The sequence below is a fragment of the Camelina sativa genome, chromosome 7 (assembly GCF_000633955.1).
Source record: "Camelina sativa cultivar DH55 chromosome 7, Cs, whole genome shotgun sequence".
Lineage (NCBI taxonomy): Eukaryota > Viridiplantae > Streptophyta > Magnoliopsida > Brassicales > Brassicaceae > Camelina > Camelina sativa.
Window position 1 is genome coordinate 20,859,273 of NC_025691.1, and position 17,964 is coordinate 20,877,236.

Consider the following 17,964-nt stretch of genomic DNA (forward strand, 5'->3'; position numbering starts at 1 on the left):
ATTTTAATTGTATTTAATTATATCATTATACATTAAAATTCTTTTAAAATCAAGTAAACAATTATTTCTTTTCCTCAGAATTAATTGTAAATATATGAAAACACATTCTTTATTTTGCATTAAAATAAAAATTAACATTAAATAAATTTATAATTATGTAATTGAGAATATATTTTATATTCTCATTACTTTTTTATAACATGTGATTTTTTCATAATATTATTTTCTATTTTTCCTACATTCTAATGTAAACATGTTTTACAATTTGCTTTTAACCATTTGATCTTGGAACTAAGATACCTGATTAGAAAGAAAAGATGTCTGAATAACACAATCATGCAGCTGATTTGACATTGACCATTTTCGTATAATTCCGGGATGAATTCAACCACAGACTGATATATGGAGGCTATAGATTTCTAAATACTGCATATGTCTCCGATTGAAGAAGGGAGGAAGAAAATGTCAAAGAAATTTTTTTGTATGGACCTAGAATTAGTTATAGGTCTGGGAGTTCAGATATCGGACCAGATTGTGTTCGGATTTTTTGCATATTGACTCTAATATCCATTGGAGTATTTATAAAATTTGAATCGGTTTAAGTTCGGATAATTCGGATTTCGGATCGGTTTGGATATGATTGTCGATAACCAAAAGTGATTGGATAAATTTTTCTTCATATACTTTTATTTTTATTATACCCGAATAACCATACTAACAGAGTTTTTAAAACAAACAAAAAAGATAGAAATAAAGCAATTGACAAGGTTCTCATAGAACCATACAAATACATAAAAAATATGCGATATATCTATCAGAATATCAAATTGTTTCTTATATGTTCGGTTATATTGGATATCGGTTCGGATCGGATAATAATCGATATCCAAAATAATGGAAGCCAAGAACCAATCTATTATTTTTTTAATTTCAGTTCAGTTTTCATTCGCTTATTTTGGTTCGGATACAGTTCGGATTTTATTGTCAGGCCTAACTAATTAAGTCCAAATAATTAGATCTAAAAAATAAATAATTATAGATATCAGAGAGATAGGACGATAAGTATTATTTATTTAGCAAAAATTGAGAAAAACTTTTTTATATTATATGCTTCATATATAGTTTTATTAATAACAAATAATACACATATTTTTAAGGTATATCGATTTCATTACCTGACTTATACATATATGGAGCACAGCTCATTATTTATTGCACACACACCGAAATATATATATCTTACCCAAACTCGGTCACGGCTCATAATTTACTGCAGTTTGACGTACGGACTAGTTTTAGATAGACATGCTTAAGACATACACACTTATAGAGCCACACGAAGAGCAGTTTCCACTTATTCGGTCGAGATATATTCATCGATCCCTTTGGACACAGAATTGAAGAGGGGTCTCAGGGTGAGCAACCTCCTCGCTAATTTTTTCATACTCAAGGTGCCAGTGCACAATACTTCCAGGCCCTTCATGCTTAGGAGTCCCCTGGATTGTTATCACAAAGCTTTTGTACTCTTTCATCAGATCACCTTCTAAGACCCTGAACGTGATCAAGTTCTTCTCGGGCTCCAACGCCTCGATCCTCTCCTTCGCCTTCTTTGCAAACCCATCTACATCATTTAGTTAACACTCCAAAGCATCTCCCGGAAGGTCACAGCCCTGAATGTTTCCGGGAGATGCTTTGGAGACATGATGTGGTTTCCTCGCGAACATGTGATGGAACTGTCCAGCTGAAGCTTTGATCTCCACGTCTGTCTCAAGCTTCCCCACCAAACTAGAAACCTCGGTTTTCACCACGGCAGCCATTCTTCCTAGTACCTCCGATTTGCTGAGTATAGGGTTTTCGTTATTATTAATTGAAAGTTATGTGGTTAATACTTCTAACTACTAAGTACTAATCATGGAACTGTTAGAAATACCTTTTTTAGAAATGTCTATAATTCAAAGTTTTTAACGCATTACAGACTACAAAATTTGAGTAGGTAAAATTAGGTAAAATTTATTTTTTAGTTATGTTAATTCTAATGTAAATTTTTTTTATATAAAGTGTGAATTAAATTTAAAAAAAAATCAGAAAATATGAGTTAATATGTTTATGGCCTACGAATTATGAGTAAATAAAAGTTTGTTTGGTTTAATTTTAATTCTAATTTGAATTTTGTTTATATAAATTGTAAATAAATGAGATTAAACTTCTTAGTTTCTTCTTATTGGGTTACTTGGAAATTCATTTTAAAATAATTATTTTTGCAATTGTTAAGAAATTAGTGACTCGACAATATAAAGAGACTTGGACTAAAGAGGACTAAATAACCAACATACTTCACATTAGAACTGGAATTTGCAAATTAAATTTTGACAATTAATATCTATTTCATTAACTCAGGCATTAAAAATTTTATATTTTCTAATTTGTAACAATAAACTAAAGGGTTGTTATTTGATTTTGATTAGTGTAGAATTATGATGATTATAATTTACAGAATTTTAAAAATAGTTAGAGAGTTTAGTAAAGATTTCACAGATTCACCATTCACGTAGATTTTCCGGAGAATATCTCTTACCATCTACTATTTAGAAGTCTTGAAAAGTTCTTTCAAATGAACAAAAAAAATTACAGTCAATCAACCAAACACTGCTGTAATATAATTTGAAAGTTAGTTAAAATTATCTCATAATCTAATAACGCATGATTTTGAATGAACTTCTAAAATCACCAATTCAGTAATAGATAACTTATAATGATTGTAAACAACATTTTTTATATATTAAACCAATAATACATTATTTTAATAGAGTCTTTATAATTCAAAATTGAATAACAATAAAGTTTTCAAAAGTTATAACTCTTTAAAACTACAATATCAATAACACTCCTTAAAACTTTAAAAACATATCTACACGGTATTTTAGGTATAAAGAAATAAAATTTTGTTTCGATGTGGCTCAACTAAAAGAGGATTGGGGCACAGAAAAGATCTGAAAACTTGCTTCCACATAAAATTAAAGAAAGAAAAGTAATAAACTCAATATGAGACTTACCTTTTCTCGAAATCGTTTTTTCTTCCGGTGAATATTTAGAGGAAGAGTTTATTATGTATTTTAGCTAGTTATAGATGAGTAGAAGAAGGGACCCTCATCCGATCAACAGCTGTAGTTACTATGAGTGGCTATCATATTCTTAGCAATTACTGAGGCCATTTAATCACTTGGAGGCTGTAGCCACTTGTTATATCATATACTATAAATTTTGAATTTTTAGTTGGATTTTATTGGCTGATATAAAACTTCCCAACCAATCTGACATGTAAGTTGTAATATATCATATAGTATAAAAAATATGGTTACTAGTGTATTGTCATTTGTTATATACTCTTTCTGTTTCAAAATATAAGATGTTTTGAGTAAAACACGCAGATTAAGAAATAAATACTTTAAAAAAGTTTAACCAATCACAAACAAGACTACATAATATAAAATATTAAACTAATCTAAAAATTACATAGAAACTTGAAAATATCTTATATTATGAAACAAAAAAAACTTCTTTAAACATCCTATATTATGAAACAGAGGGAGTATATAATTTGGATTGTAATTCGATAGAACTCTTACCTGAAATGTCGAATAGCCAAGTTACTCAAAAGTTCAAATTTCAAACATAACACGGTAGTCGGTAGTATACAAACACTCATGACACACTCATCACTCCTTTTTTCTTTGGGCAAAATAATATACTCCTTTGTCTCTATTTATTGTAATTTCAAAGACTAATTTACAGAGCGCATGCACGCGCAAACACACACATATATGAAGATTCTTCCTCTATTCTTCGGAAAAGAGATGTTCATCGATCTCTTTGGAAACTTCGATTGCAAACTGGATGAGAGTTTCAGGGTGAGCCACCTCCTCGTTGATTTTCTCATACTCAAAGTGCCAATGTGCAACACTTCCAGATTCTCCTTCCTTAGGGGTCACTTGGAAAGTGATCACAAAACTCTTGTACTCTTTCATCAGATCACCTTGTAACACCCTGTACGTCGCCCGATTGTTCTCCGGATCTATTGACTCGATCCTCTCTTTCAATACCTTTGCCTCTCCATCTGATCAGACATATATTTATAGATTTGAAATAATTAGAAATCTTACATTTGAAGAGCTAGGACCTATAGTGATATATATATATAACACATTGATTAATATAAATAGAGAAATATGGATTTGACTTGCCATGTACGTAATTCTAAATAAGGATAGCACCAACTTGTCCCATTTCGCCGTCATGCAGCTCACATACCTGAATGTTGGATGGAGATGCATCGGAGATGTTGTGTGGTCTGCCAACAAACATGTCATGAAACTTCTCCGTTGAAGATTTGGGCTCCATGGTTGTCTCAAGGATCCCAACCAAACTAGTTGCTTCTTCCGCCATTCTTGATCTCCCACGCTAATTTGCAAGTGTCTCTTAGGGTTTTGAGTTTTGAGGATGAATTGGTTCCCTTCTGAGCTCTTTAATTAGCCTCTTTTATAGAGGAATGAGGACACCGATATACCAAGGTTGTATCATAATTTACTAATAATATTTTGATCAATTCTTCAATTTCTTCTATATGATCTCGTTATACCCATCTGCCGTGGAGTACTGATAAGCCTGAACTATTTGATATTTTATTTTATAAATGTAAAACTTAAAGGCTATATAAAATATAGTTCGTAGCTCGTGTCGTGTCATACAAAATATTTTGAATGAGTAACAATGTAGCATTAGCATTAGTGAGAAGGCAGTCACAGAGTCACTTCATGAGCTTTAAGAAGATAAACTAAAATAATGTGATTAAGATGTCATAAATCCTGTAACAATTCGTTCAAGTATATTATTCGATATTTTATATCTCTAAATCTCCTATCATATCTTCTTTTTTTCAACCCTATAAAGATCATATCTTTTGTAAAGGGAAATGGAATACACGTTATTTCATAGTTTTAAATGATAGATAAACAAATGCAGTGAATGAAGACAACAAAAAAGTGTTTTTCAAACTTTTTGTAGTCAAAACCGTATTTAGTCACCAATCAGTTGTTTTTAATAAATTTGCAGTTTTCAAAAAAAAAAAATGAAGATTTGCGTTTTTGTCTAATGGATTATACACTGAGCCGTTCTTGTAAGAGCCATCTCTCTTTTACCCATCGGTTTTGAAAAACGCAAAGATAATACAGTGCTTTTTAAAGTTAATAATTAAAATAATATGTTTTCTATACTACTCCACTATTTTACAAAGAGAGCAAATACAAAAAGTTTAAAACATTATTCTTATCTCCTATTTCTTCTCTCTCTTACATATTACCTTTTTTATTAAACTTTTTTTGTTGAACAAGTGATACTATTATATTAGATTAAAGAGTTTAGTTTAATACGGTTACATATATCTGCATAAGATTAAAACTGGAACTTTACATCCCCTTAACATTCTACTACCTTTTTTATCAAACATATGTAGCATTTGATTGATAAGGTATTTTTCAAATGATTAAATAAAATAAATATATTGGTTAAATAATTTAATAGATTTTTCACCAAAAAGAATATAATTTCATGTAATAGTTGATGTAAATAATTATAAATTCAGTTTCTATGTTAACAAATAAATTTGTAACATGTGGTTGCAAATACAGTAAATATAAATCTTATTAATAATAATGTAGATAGTATTATTGTAAATAGTAAGATTAACAAAATCATGAGTATAAATTTATTAATTAAATTATAATTTGCACATTTTTGTATTTTTTATCATTTAAATATTTAATTATGTACCGCAGGTAGTTTTTTTTCACCAATCAAACATTATTTTGTACCGCTTATTTTGTACAAACCGCACTTGTCCTGCAAATATGTTTCTTCCGCACGTACTGCAGTTGAACCGTACCGCACTGTAATACTGCTTTCCCCTTACAACCAAAACCGCGGTTACCATTCGAACCCAAAGTTTGAAATATATGTTGAAAACTACTGTTTATTATCTGGCCGTGTCTCTTGCACAATGAAACAAAAACAAAAATTTGAATATAAAATTTAAAATGTCATTTCATTCTACATCAACTTGAAATCAACATAAGAAAACGAAAACACACACAATTATATACCTGGTGACGTGACAGGCAATTTGAAAAAGTTTTTTTTAGTACTTTTGATTAAGAAAAAAAGTCATCAATTATCTTAATTATATACTATTACCTGATGAAATTGACAGACAATTTGACAAAGTATTTGGTAATCGTCACAATCAGATATTTGATTTGTATTTTCAATTAAAATCATCGTCATATTAGGTAATGATTTCATAATTATCATTATTGTGGACCTGCAGTTTATCTTATAATTATTTTATACTTTTTTGCTAAAAGCAGTTTTTAGATTTTGGTTTTTGGTATCCACTTTTTATATATTAATGCTAGGTTTTCACCACTTATTTACATGTAGCTTTGGTATGATCTGAAGATTACACTTAAAGCTACTATAATTCTCCATCACATCTCCATCGAACACAAACACAGTCATTGATTTGTTAGCTTATAGTAAGGGGAGACGCAAGCAACTTTTGTTTCTTAGTTTCTTACCAACAAAGTCCAATTCTTGGTGCCTTTACAGTCATCACAAACTTATTCCTCCACGCTAAGTATTTTGTCTGGAGATAGTTTTGGTACGCTGCGCGAAGTAGCCTTGATAGCTTGGAATATCTTATCAGCTGACACTTTGATCTCCACTTCTATCATGGATTTCGCAATCTGAGCCATCACTTCTCTGTTGTTGATCTTTTGGTCTATGTGTAGCTCTGCTTATATAAGTGAAGTCTGTTGGAGGAAGATATGGAATCTGTACCATGCTTAGCATTTACGCCAGCTTATATTAATAGGTTTCTTTGTTCTCTTCACATACAAGAATCATCACCAAGAATCTGAATCTCCACCAAAAAAATTAGGCCTTCTCAAGATGATTATATATCTCAAAACTGTGACGGAACTTTACATAATTTACATTCCAAGCCTCAGGGTAACACTAAGGCTTGCCTCTTGAGACTTGTATAAGTCACAGATGGAAGAGTCTTGTATCACTTATCCAATAGTTTAGACGTGTCTTTTAGCGATGTAACCACTATGGGTGAGGTCGAGAAGCGCCTTTGCTTGTTGGAAGCAGCTGCACAATCAATTTCTTCTCTGCTCTCTTCACCTTCTAGGGGCTTTTTTGGTGGCGGTGATGATCCAAGCAACTGTACAGTTAGGCTGCCACCTGCAGAGGATCAGAAAATTATCATCAGCCGGAGCCTATCCAATCATTTTACTTATATACTCAGCTACTAGCATCTAGAAAATGAATAAAGAACCAGATGGTCGAATTCTTAAAGTTAGATTACCTAGCACAAGGGCGGCTCCAATCCAACCAGCTGTGCCCCACCTCTCACCAAGGATGAACCATGCAAACCCCGCACCCCAAAGAGGCTCCAAACCATATATCACAGCGGTGTCCTTGGCAGATACATCACACATGGCAGTCATCTGCATAGACAGAACAATTTGAATGTAAAATCACCAAAATGAAACCAATATATACAACACAAAAATAACTGCTAAAGTTCATATGATTAAATTGAGAAACTAGAAAGATAGATTAGAGGAGAAAGCGAGAAAAACTTATGTACCTCTATCCACAGACAAACACCGGTCGAAAAAGCACCAGTGTATAGCGCAGGTATCCATGGAAATGCAACCATACATTCCCAACATGAGTCCCATGTCCAGGAAGATGGGTCATAATCTTGCAAGAGAGTAGACCATGTTCCACCAAAATACCACACCATCGAAAAGAGAGCAACGACATATGTCTGAGTAAAGATGGCATACACACATGCATAGAGCTTCGTTAAACCATGATAGTAGATCATCACAAGCACAATTAATCTATATAAAGCAGAAAGCTTTTTCTGACCTCATAGCCTAGAAGGGGCAAGAACTTGTCCTTAGTTGTAGTACGTGATATATGTTCTGTCTTTAACATATGAACTCCGAAGAACACAGCGCATAAGAAATTAAACAAGTCACCAATCTGAACAAATGAATCTAGTCAGTCAAAATCCTGTAAACAAGAAAACTTCACTTGTCAAGGATCAACGAGCACTTACACATGGAGAAGAGCCACTAGATTCCAGCATCCAAACTCCCAAGATAGACATTAGAGCTCCAAACCACGTCCGTGAAGGTATTATAGCTCCAAGCATACCATCAAGCAACGGAACCACAATAATCTGTAACATTCACCAGAGGCAAAAAGATAATTACTTTACCTTCAAGACTCTCTCATACTTATAGAATTTTTCAGAACTGATCACACACCACTCACAGTGAAAATGGAAATAAATGATGCACGCCCAGCATCAGATGTTAGAAGACCAATTGCTTGCATTAGATACCCTAAACTAACCCAGAAACCTAACTCAATCCCTGAATAACGCGTTTTCACATCACTAAACGACCGCACAACAAAAGGAGTGAAGGGAATCGCAGCCACAACAAATCTCACAGCACTAAAAGCTGCAGGATCCATGATCTCTTCAACCTCTTTAACAACTGCAATGTTACTAGCTACAAACATAACATGTCAACAACAGATCAAAAACTTATAAACTCCCACATTCAAAAAACAAACAAACCCAAGTTCCTACTATATATCTTCGATCAATCCAAATTGAAAACACAATTTGTTCCCATTCCCATATGGTTTAAGCGCAAAGATAGAACAAAGATCAAAGATTGAAACTTTGAAACTACGCATCGATTCAAACACCTACGCACACACAAAAACATAGTAGAAACGCTTCGAGCTTACCATAAACGATTGTAATGGCATTTAGAAGAATGACACTTCTAAGTTTCGTAGATTCAAACAAGATATTTCGCCACAGAGCTCGTTGACCGAACAAAAATTTGAAATTTAGGGGCAGTTTCTTCTTCTGAGGGACAATCTCGGTTGAAGAGAGCGAACAAGGGATCAAAGCAACCCGCTTTTTCTCGTAATTGACACGATCGGACCCATGAGTTTCTAAATTACCCGGTCTTTTAGAAGCATTCGTGATTCGAGACGAGGAAGATGAAGGAGAAGAGTTGCTGAAAGAGAAAGGTTCGTGAAGAGCCCGTTTGAGTGAAAATAACGAGCAGGACGGAGAAGCTACGAACTTGATTACCGCCATGGAAGAGGAAAGATCTAAAAGAACATTGCGCATAGCTTTCTCTTTTGTCCTGACCAGAATAGTCACACAGTCAACTCTAATAATATCTACAGATATTGTTACTGCCACCAGTAAGACCACTGCCACTTTTACTATTTTACTTGCTTGTCAACGTGTTGCTTTATCATAGAAAACCAAACCGTTGTTTTCTTTTGAAATTGTCCGGTTATTTCAATGCCGACCTGACCCGGTTCATATATAATACGATACGACTATAGTACTTTTAACATGGAGATTTCATCAAAGTTCAATGCTATATGCTTTTATTATCAACCAACGTCGAGATATATTATTAGCATACACAAACTGAAAGGCTGAAAACATATCTGATCAACATATATGTTTCTCACGCAAACTCGGGACACACATCTCATTATTTATAACAGTTCCAAAGACTTAATTTGGCAGATGTGTTTGACGTCACACAGTCACACACACACACACACACGTCTTCCTTTATTCCTCGGATAAGAGATGTTCATCCATCTCTTTAGAGACTTCAACAGCCAACTGTAGGAGAGTTTCAGGATGAGCCACTTCTTCGTTAATTTTCTCGTATTCAAAGTGCCAGTGTGCAACGCTTCCAGGTTCTCCTTCCTTAGGGGTCACTTGCAAGGTGACCACGAAATTCGAGTACTCTTTCAATAAATCACCCTCTATCACCTTGTAGGTAACCCGATTGTTCTCCGGATCTACTGACTCGATCCTCTCTTTCACTACTTTTGCCTCCCCATCTGCACCAAAATTAACATTCACATACTCGATTATGACTTGGAAGCCAATGAATCCTATATAAAAACAAAGATATATAAAGTTGACTTGCCATGAACGTAATTCCATAAGATGACGGCACCAACTTGGCCCATTTCGCCTTCGTGCAGCTCAGCACCCTTAATGTTGGTTGGAGTTGCATTGGAGACATGGTGTGGTCTCCCGACAAGCATGTCATGGAATTTCTCCGCCGAACATTTTAGCTCAACAGTTGTCTCGAGGATCCCAACCAAACTAGATGCCTCTTCCGCCATTTTTTATAATTACCACTGATTTTGTAAATGTCTCTTAGGGTTTTGAGTTTTGAGAGTGAATGGTTTCTCCTCTGAGCTCTTTTGACCCTTTATATAGAGGAATGTATAAACCGAGAATAAGCCTAAATTTCATTGTTAATAATATTTTGATTTCTTCTTTCTCTTATGTGATCTCGTTTGTCCACCTGTAGCTAATTGATAAGCCTGAATTGTTTGATATATATATTTTTAATGTATAAACGAAGGCTATATATATCAAATATAGTTCGTAGCTCGTGACAAATAAAATATTTTCAGGATTAACGTTAGTGGGAAAGCAGTACGAAAATAATATCAACTTTCGTGGTAGATTTTTTAAACTAGAACAAATGGGTTCATTAAGAGTATGTATTGATGTATCCCTTCGATATTTCTAACGATAGCATGATATGGATTTTTGAAGAATAGCTATTTGATTGGTATAGTTTGAATTGGATGTGACTGGATCCATATTAAACAAATGGTACGGTTTTAATTATTCAATTATAGTCATCATTATTTCATTATAATAATAGGTGTTTTTTGTTGATAAGCTTCTTGAAAGTTCTTACTTTGTAGAATATAAAAACTCTGAACATACTTGTATTATTGAGTATTTTATATTCCCAAGTAATTCCTAAAATATCATATCCTTTTTTGAGTCAACCCTCGTAGATCATATATTTTGTAAAGGAATACACGTTACTTCGAAATTGTAATTTATAAAATAAACAATATTATGATGTGTATCTAGGTTGAAAAATATATATCGGTTATCTGGCCGTGCATGTCTCTTGCAAAAGGAAAGGTTCCTACTTCCAAGTTCAAAACCAGTAAGGATACTTATCTATGTTTTGGTTTCGATTCAAGGAGATTGTGGGTTTTAGATTATAATCATTTTGTGGCGAATCAAATAAATAAATATAACGGAGACAAAATTTGTAAATAGTATCGTCGCCCATTCTATATATTAATTTGAAATTTGGATAAGAAATGGGGTGATACATATGGACTGCTTTTATTATCATTCAGTCATAAGAGGATAGTAATATATACATATATAAACTTGAAGTAGCCGCATAGTTATAGAGTACTACTACACGTCGCTTCAAATTAGAAACTTCAAACACAACTCGACCGTAGTAGTATCCATATACATTACACACATGCGATCGACACACCAATTATTATAACTGCTCATTATTTATTGCATTATAAAAGTACTTAATTAAGTAGATGTACTTAGCACTCGCACACACACACACATGAAGGGTACGTAATCCTCTATTCTTCGGTCAATAGATGTTCATCGATTTCTTTGGACATTCCGACGGCAAACTGAAGAAGATTCTCAGGATGAACTACCTCCTCGTTTATTTTCTCATACTCGAAGTGCCAGTGGACCACACTCCCTGACTCTCCATGCTTAGGGGTCACTTGGATTGTGACGAAAAAGCTCTTGTACTCTTCCATCAAATCACCTTCTATAACCCTGAACTTGATCAAGTTCTTCTCTGGTTCCACGGCCTCAATCCTATCCTTCACCATACGTGCCTTACCATCTGCACCCATTGCTTTAAGATTTTACTTCCCTAGATTTGGCTTTACGAATCAACATGACTTTATAAAAAAAAAGAGATCTGGTTATAATGTAATCATAGTAGTAGGCATTTTCTTGTTAATATATCAATAATATTTGAGATCAAATTCTTTTGCACGCATTATCCTTAGTTACTTAATTATGTAGCGATTACATCGTTTACAATTTAGTTGGAATTTTGGTTTACAATCCACTAGTTAGGAAGAAAAGAAAAAATAAAATAAATATAAGGTTTACTTGCCAAAAACGTAGTTCCAGATGACGATAGAGCCGACTTTGCCCCATTCACCTTCGTGCAGCTCACATCCATGAATTTTGTCTGGAGTTGCTTTGGAGACATGGTGTGGCCTCTCGACAAACATGTGATGGAACTTGCCAGCGGAAGCTTTGATCTCCACTTCTGTCTCAAGCTTCCCCACCAAACTAGATGCTTCTGCCATGATTTTTGGTGATCTCAAGAAAATGTAATTAAGGTCTTTTTGGAGAGGAGCGCGTCTCTCTTCTTGAGTTCTTTAGCTTCTATTTGTAGAGGAAAGAGTGAGCAAGTATAAAGTATTGAAGAATAGAAAGAAAAAAAAGTGTGGAAGAATAGATCCATTCTTTTGTTCCTTAAAATAATATTATGATTAGTTGACGGTTCCATCATAATAATTCACCTGTCCAATACTTTATTTGAGGTTTAACCTGCCAAGCGTTGATCACACGGTGATCTATATATTGCTATTATTGATCGAGCACATAATTCATGTTGTTTCTTTCGGTATCAAGTTTCTCTTCTAAGTCAACACAAATCGACAAAAATGATAGTATAAAAATAACAGCTATGATATGATAAGATGTTAATATGCATTTGAAGTTTTTCACCAAAATTTCTCACTTAAAAAAAAATATATATAGTATAATATTTTTTTTATTATGAGAGTTTTTCATAAAAGGTGAGAACGAATCTTTGAAAAATTTACTCTCTTATGTTGAAAAACTTTTACAATAAAAAATTATCATTTTATATTTTATTATTTTTTTGTTAATGAAAAATTTGGTGAGAGATTAACCAATGCACATAGTTGAGAGATTCTATTTGAAATAAAAAATATTATGACAATAAATTTAAAATAGAAAAGATAGTTTTATCATGAATAGTTTCTTTAGCCACGGCCCCATCGTAATAATTCATCTTCCCAACTATTTGCGTCTTAATGATTAAGATCACGATTGTCGTGGGAACGAGAGTTTGGATATATTTAATAAAATTCTTCTAGAATTGATCAATATTTCTGTAAAAACATGTAAAAGAAAAACTAGTTGTAGAACTGATGAAGCCGGATATTATTACGATCGACCATGATGGTGGTTAACAAATAAACTTGAAATCCGAGTTTTTCAAAACTCGTAGCAGAAAGGCATATTAATTTCCAAAAGATAAAACATTAAAACATTATATGCTTTTATTAGTAACCCACACAGAGGATCGTAGCATACATAAGCTTTGATACACGTTGCTTCATAACCTCGCTGGTCACGTCTCATTTATTGTAAACGGGCTTAAGACACGCACACGCACACACATACAAAAGGAGTAATTTTTTATTCCTCGGACAAGAGATGTTCGTCGATCTCTTTGGAGATATCGACACAGAACTGGAGGAGAGTTTCCGGATGAGCCACCTCGTTGCTAATTTTCTCATACTCAAGGTGCCAGTGTACAATACTCCCTGGTCCTCCTTGCTTAGGGGTCACCTGGATTGTGAATGCGAAGCTCTTGTACTCTTTCATTAGCACACCTCCTATAACCTTGAACGTGATCAGGTTCTTCTCTGTATCAACCGCCTCGATCCGATTCTTCCCTCTACTACCTTTCCATCTGCACCAATTGTTCAACATTGTACTTTCCTAGGTTTAACTTTACGAATCAACATGAAGCCATTAGTCATGCAAAGAAAAAGATAAATAGGGATTATTTACTTGCCATGAACGTATTTCCAGATGACTATAGAGCCGACTTTGCCCCAGTCGCCTTCGTGCAGCTCACATCCATGAATTTTGCCTGGGGTTGCTTTGGAGACATGGTGTGGTTTCTCGGCAAACATGTGATGGAACTTTTCAGCCGAGGCTTTGATCTCCACTTCTGTCTCAAGCTTTCCCACCAAACTAGATGCTTCTGCCATGATTTTTGCTAATCTTAAGAAAATATAAGGTATAGAGTGGAGTATGTTTCTTTTCTTGAGTTAATTTAGCCTCTATTTGTAGAGGAAATAGTGAGCAAAGTATTAATGGATAGAACCATTTTTGATCGTTATAATAATATCATGATATTTTTTTTTCTTTTTGAATAATATCATCGATAGTTTCGCTCCACCTAGCCATCATAGTATTCCCCACAAACTATATTACTTTATTGCATTCATACACAAAACTTGAATTTACGTAACATAAATTTACGTAAAATTTGAATTTCATACATGAATTAAATAAATTCGGCGTAAACCCACAAATGCCGTTAATGTTCCGTCAACAATATGCTGACTAAGTGCCATGTGGACATAAAAAGAATTTGACTTAAATCTTACCTGGTGTAGGTTCGAACCGGCAACATTAAGATGACACAAACAGGAGTAAAACCAACTAGGCTATCGATAACTATTGTTGGCTTTCTAAACGAAATTTAATATATAGATACAGAATATATGGGAAATAACAAAACTAAAAAAAAACTCATCTGCTTTCTTCTACATCTCGTCGTCATTCCCACCACCATTTATTCAACCCCAACTGGACAAATTAACGAGAAACTGAGAGATTATTCTCTCAATCAATTTTGAATATCAATTTTTGTTTTTATCTTCTTTTTCCAAAATCTAGTTGATACAAATTTGATATGATGAACCAAAGAAATTTCAGTTCCAGATCCAATTGTATTTGATTAGAAGATCGGAGAAAAGAAAGTAAAGAGAGTGGAAAAAGGGTTTTCTCATAGAGAAGTCTAATAAACATCAAATCTCAGAGATCTAAATCAAATAATAAGTTCATCAACAGATTATGACGAGGGTTTGCTCTTTCTTGGCCAAATCTTTCGTTTTCTCGAGGTTAATCTATCGATCTAAGGTTCTGAACCTAGATGTTATCGAGCTTCAATGACTTTAAAATAACATACGAATTATTTGGAAATTTTTGTGTATATAATTTATTTGTTTGGGGTACCATCGTATGTTGCGGTGGCTCATTTGGTTTGATGTATGCTGTTATTTCCATAACGGCGGCGGTTCGAGTTCAAGATAGATTTATTTGTTTTCTGATTTTTTACTTTATTTTGTCGTATTATCCACGTGGCATCTTAGTCATCATATTGCTAACGAAACACTAACAGCGTTTGGAGATTTGTGGGTTTAGGCCGGATTTGTTTATTTCGTGTATGAAATTCAAATTTTATGTAAGTTTATGTTGTTATAAGCACACGTAAAAGTTTTATGTATGAATGCGATAAAGTAATACTGTTTGCGTCTTATTATATTTTATACTAATGATCGATCACATTATTCTCATGCTTCATTTGGCTGAGGCGCTACAAAGTTTCTCCTCACTTCATCTTGTCGTAATATACTTTTGTCGTGTGTTGAACCTTTTACGAGAATAAGAATTGTTGTGATAACTTCTTTTTTGTTTTGCATAGAAATAAAAACGGAGCAAGAGTTGCCAATTAAAGTTACTCTAGTAATAAACCCACAAGTAGAATATAATTGAACCCAAGGTGAAAGTTATAGCCCAATAGGTTGAAGCCCAAACGATTGCGTGGGAGTTAGAGTTTGGGGATATAATTTATTAATTTTTTTTTTAATTAAAATTTGTGATATTAGTTTTTTACTTAGCTTTTTAATTCATGGTTCAATAAAAAATTAGTATTTATCATTTCATTATTTTGCTAATATTATCAATATAAAAATATTAGATATATTTAGTTAAGTTGATAAAATATTGATCATGTAAACTGCAGATTTAAATTTTACAATTAACAATCAAATACAATTATATAACCTTACACTAAACAAAACAAATACATACAATTTCAAATTTTAAAAAACTTAGTTTAAATATAGTCCTGCGGTACACCGCGGGTCAAAATCTAGTTTACTAACGAAACCGAATACTATATTACAATCGACGGTGATGGTGGTAAATAAATAATTTTGAAATCTGAGTTTGTCATTCACAAATAATTTCTGCCACCATGATGTTATCAGTTTATATTAGGGGTGGGCATTTAAACCGAACCAACCGAATTCAAACCGACCCAAACCAAACTCAATTCTACACTCTAACCATTCGGTTATGTTTCTTCTCAACCCAAATGGTTCAGTTCAAACCGAACCGGACCATTAACCCAATGTGTTTCTTAAATTAGTTTATAATATTATTAAAATTATAAATATGTGATCTTATCTATTACCATTTGCATTTTATTTCTATTTTACATTATTTTAATTTTTCTAATAAAATCAACTAAATATAAATATAAATTTAATTATATTTAATATTAGGTTTTTATTTTGTTATATTAATTGATTCTTAAAACGGATCAAAACTGAACCAAACTAAAACCAAACCAAACCGAATCGAACCGAACATAAACCGATCCAAATACAAACCAAACCAAACTAACTTCGGTTGAGTTTGGTTAGAGTTTCAACAAAACCGAACAAACCGAACTAAACCGAACCTAAACCGAACCTGAACTTAAACCGAAATGCCCACCCCTAGTTTATATGAAGTCCTGAAGGATTCAGATACTGCAGCACTTATTGTTTTATTTTGTTTTTCTCGGTCAAGGGTCAAGACATCACTTATTGTAGTATCATTTTTAACTTGAATACGTAATAGTAATACTACTATTACAAACGTGAGATTAAATGGTATGCCGTATGCAGAAGAGGGAAAAAAAACTTGACTAATGAATAGAGCGTCCCAATCTCATCTACTTTGACCGCAATAATCGATTGAAAAAGAAGAGTAGGGTGCTAAATTTTATTTTATGTTAACCACAGTGAGCTGTCCTCTAATAAACCAACAAAGTCAATGCCTCAAAAAGACATTGGCCAATGTGTCACTGTTACACCATGAGATTGATTAACAATAAACACAACTCATCGTCATTACCAAGAAAACCCCTAAACACAATTATTAGTACGTCAAAACCCATAATTAGTTAAAAATTACGTAACGTATTCGTGAACAAAAAGAAAGTGAAGACAGTAATGGTAAAGAGAAGAGAGTGCTTTCAAAGAGTCTTCCCTCGAATAAATACAAAGAGGTGACAGCCGTTATTAATACCGCCTGCCGTACTTTTTTCACTACAGACCACACACACACTCTTCGCTTACGAATTCCGAGACAGAGAGAGAGAGTGAGTGAAAAAGAAAGAATTCTTCTTGTAAAGCTTTTGCCTTTTAGAGGAAAGAAAAGAACAGTGCCAGATCTTAGAAGGATCCAAAGACCCATTAGGAGAAAAAAAGCAAAAAAATACTTTTAACAAGTCAATAAAATCTTTATTATTATTTATACCCACAAGACAACAAACTTGCATTCCAACAAATCTCACTTCTTCTTTCCTCTTTTCTTCTTCTACTTCTTCTTTCTCTCTTGTTTTTTTTTGGCTTTGACTTTTCATTATCTCTTTTTCTTCATGTTCGCCTGTTTCTGAGGTTTTGTGAGATGACTCACGTGTTGTTGGTACGAAGAGAGAGACATGGAAAGAACAGAAGATGGGACAAGAACTTGATCATGTGTTCCTTCTTCTTATTCTTCTTCGTCTTCTTTGTCAGTTCTCAGATAGGTTTGTCCTCGTCAGCTTCTTCTGTTGGTTATTCACGTCGTCACTTCGTCGCGTTTCCACCGCCGAGAAAGGCTCTGAGCTACAGTACTACGGCGACGTTTCGTGGGCCATTGAACAGAGATGACATTTATGGAGACGACAAGAGAGTAGTTCACACGGGTCCCAATCCTCTCCACAACTAACTTTTACGCGTTGCTATTATTAT

General features: G+C 33.6%; 5 protein-coding genes, 1 long non-coding RNA gene and 1 pseudogene across 6 annotated transcripts; 1 reads left to right on the plus strand and 6 right to left on the minus strand.

The window, feature by feature from the left end:
* LOC104701737 lies at window positions 1,678–3,165 on the minus strand. The gene is made up of 2 exons (XR_002032766.1): window positions 3,054–3,165; window positions 1,678–1,839 (listed from the first exon to the last, which is right to left on the minus strand). It is a non-coding gene; the product is annotated as an uncharacterized LOC104701737 (long non-coding RNA).
* On the minus strand, window positions 3,640–4,711 carry LOC104701738 (annotated as a pseudogene).
* Window positions 6,867–9,315, minus strand: LOC104701740. The gene is made up of 7 exons (XM_010417480.1): window positions 8,893–9,315; window positions 8,407–8,648; window positions 8,189–8,311; window positions 7,996–8,112; window positions 7,709–7,891; window positions 7,424–7,565; window positions 6,867–7,299 (listed from the first exon to the last, which is right to left on the minus strand). The coding sequence occupies exons 1-7, from the start codon at window positions 9,284–9,286 to the stop codon at window positions 7,121–7,123; spliced, it is 1,380 nt and encodes a 459-aa protein (XP_010415782.1). The 5' UTR covers window positions 9,287–9,315; the 3' UTR covers window positions 6,867–7,120.
* LOC104701741 (MLP-like protein 31) lies at window positions 9,537–10,406 on the minus strand. The gene is made up of 2 exons (XM_010417481.2): window positions 10,116–10,406; window positions 9,537–10,026 (listed from the first exon to the last, which is right to left on the minus strand). Exons 1-2 carry the CDS (start codon window positions 10,315–10,317, stop codon window positions 9,749–9,751), a joined length of 480 nt encoding a protein of 159 aa, XP_010415783.1. The 5' UTR covers window positions 10,318–10,406; the 3' UTR covers window positions 9,537–9,748.
* On the minus strand, window positions 11,330–12,507 carry LOC104701742 (MLP-like protein 43). The gene is made up of 2 exons (XM_010417482.2): window positions 12,177–12,507; window positions 11,330–11,897 (listed from the first exon to the last, which is right to left on the minus strand). Exons 1-2 carry the CDS (start codon window positions 12,373–12,375, stop codon window positions 11,620–11,622), a joined length of 477 nt encoding a protein of 158 aa, XP_010415784.1. The 5' UTR covers window positions 12,376–12,507; the 3' UTR covers window positions 11,330–11,619.
* Window positions 13,287–14,210, minus strand: LOC104701743 (MLP-like protein 43). Its single transcript, XM_010417483.2, has 2 exons — window positions 13,898–14,210; window positions 13,287–13,796 (listed from the first exon to the last, which is right to left on the minus strand). The coding sequence occupies exons 1-2, from the start codon at window positions 14,098–14,100 to the stop codon at window positions 13,520–13,522; spliced, it is 480 nt and encodes a 159-aa protein (XP_010415785.1). The 5' UTR covers window positions 14,101–14,210; the 3' UTR covers window positions 13,287–13,519.
* On the plus strand, window positions 17,302–17,958 carry LOC104701744 (CLAVATA3/ESR (CLE)-related protein 17-like). Its single transcript, XM_010417484.2, has one exon. The coding sequence runs from the start codon at window positions 17,639–17,641 to the stop codon at window positions 17,939–17,941; it is 303 nt and encodes a 100-aa protein (XP_010415786.1). The 5' UTR covers window positions 17,302–17,638; the 3' UTR covers window positions 17,942–17,958.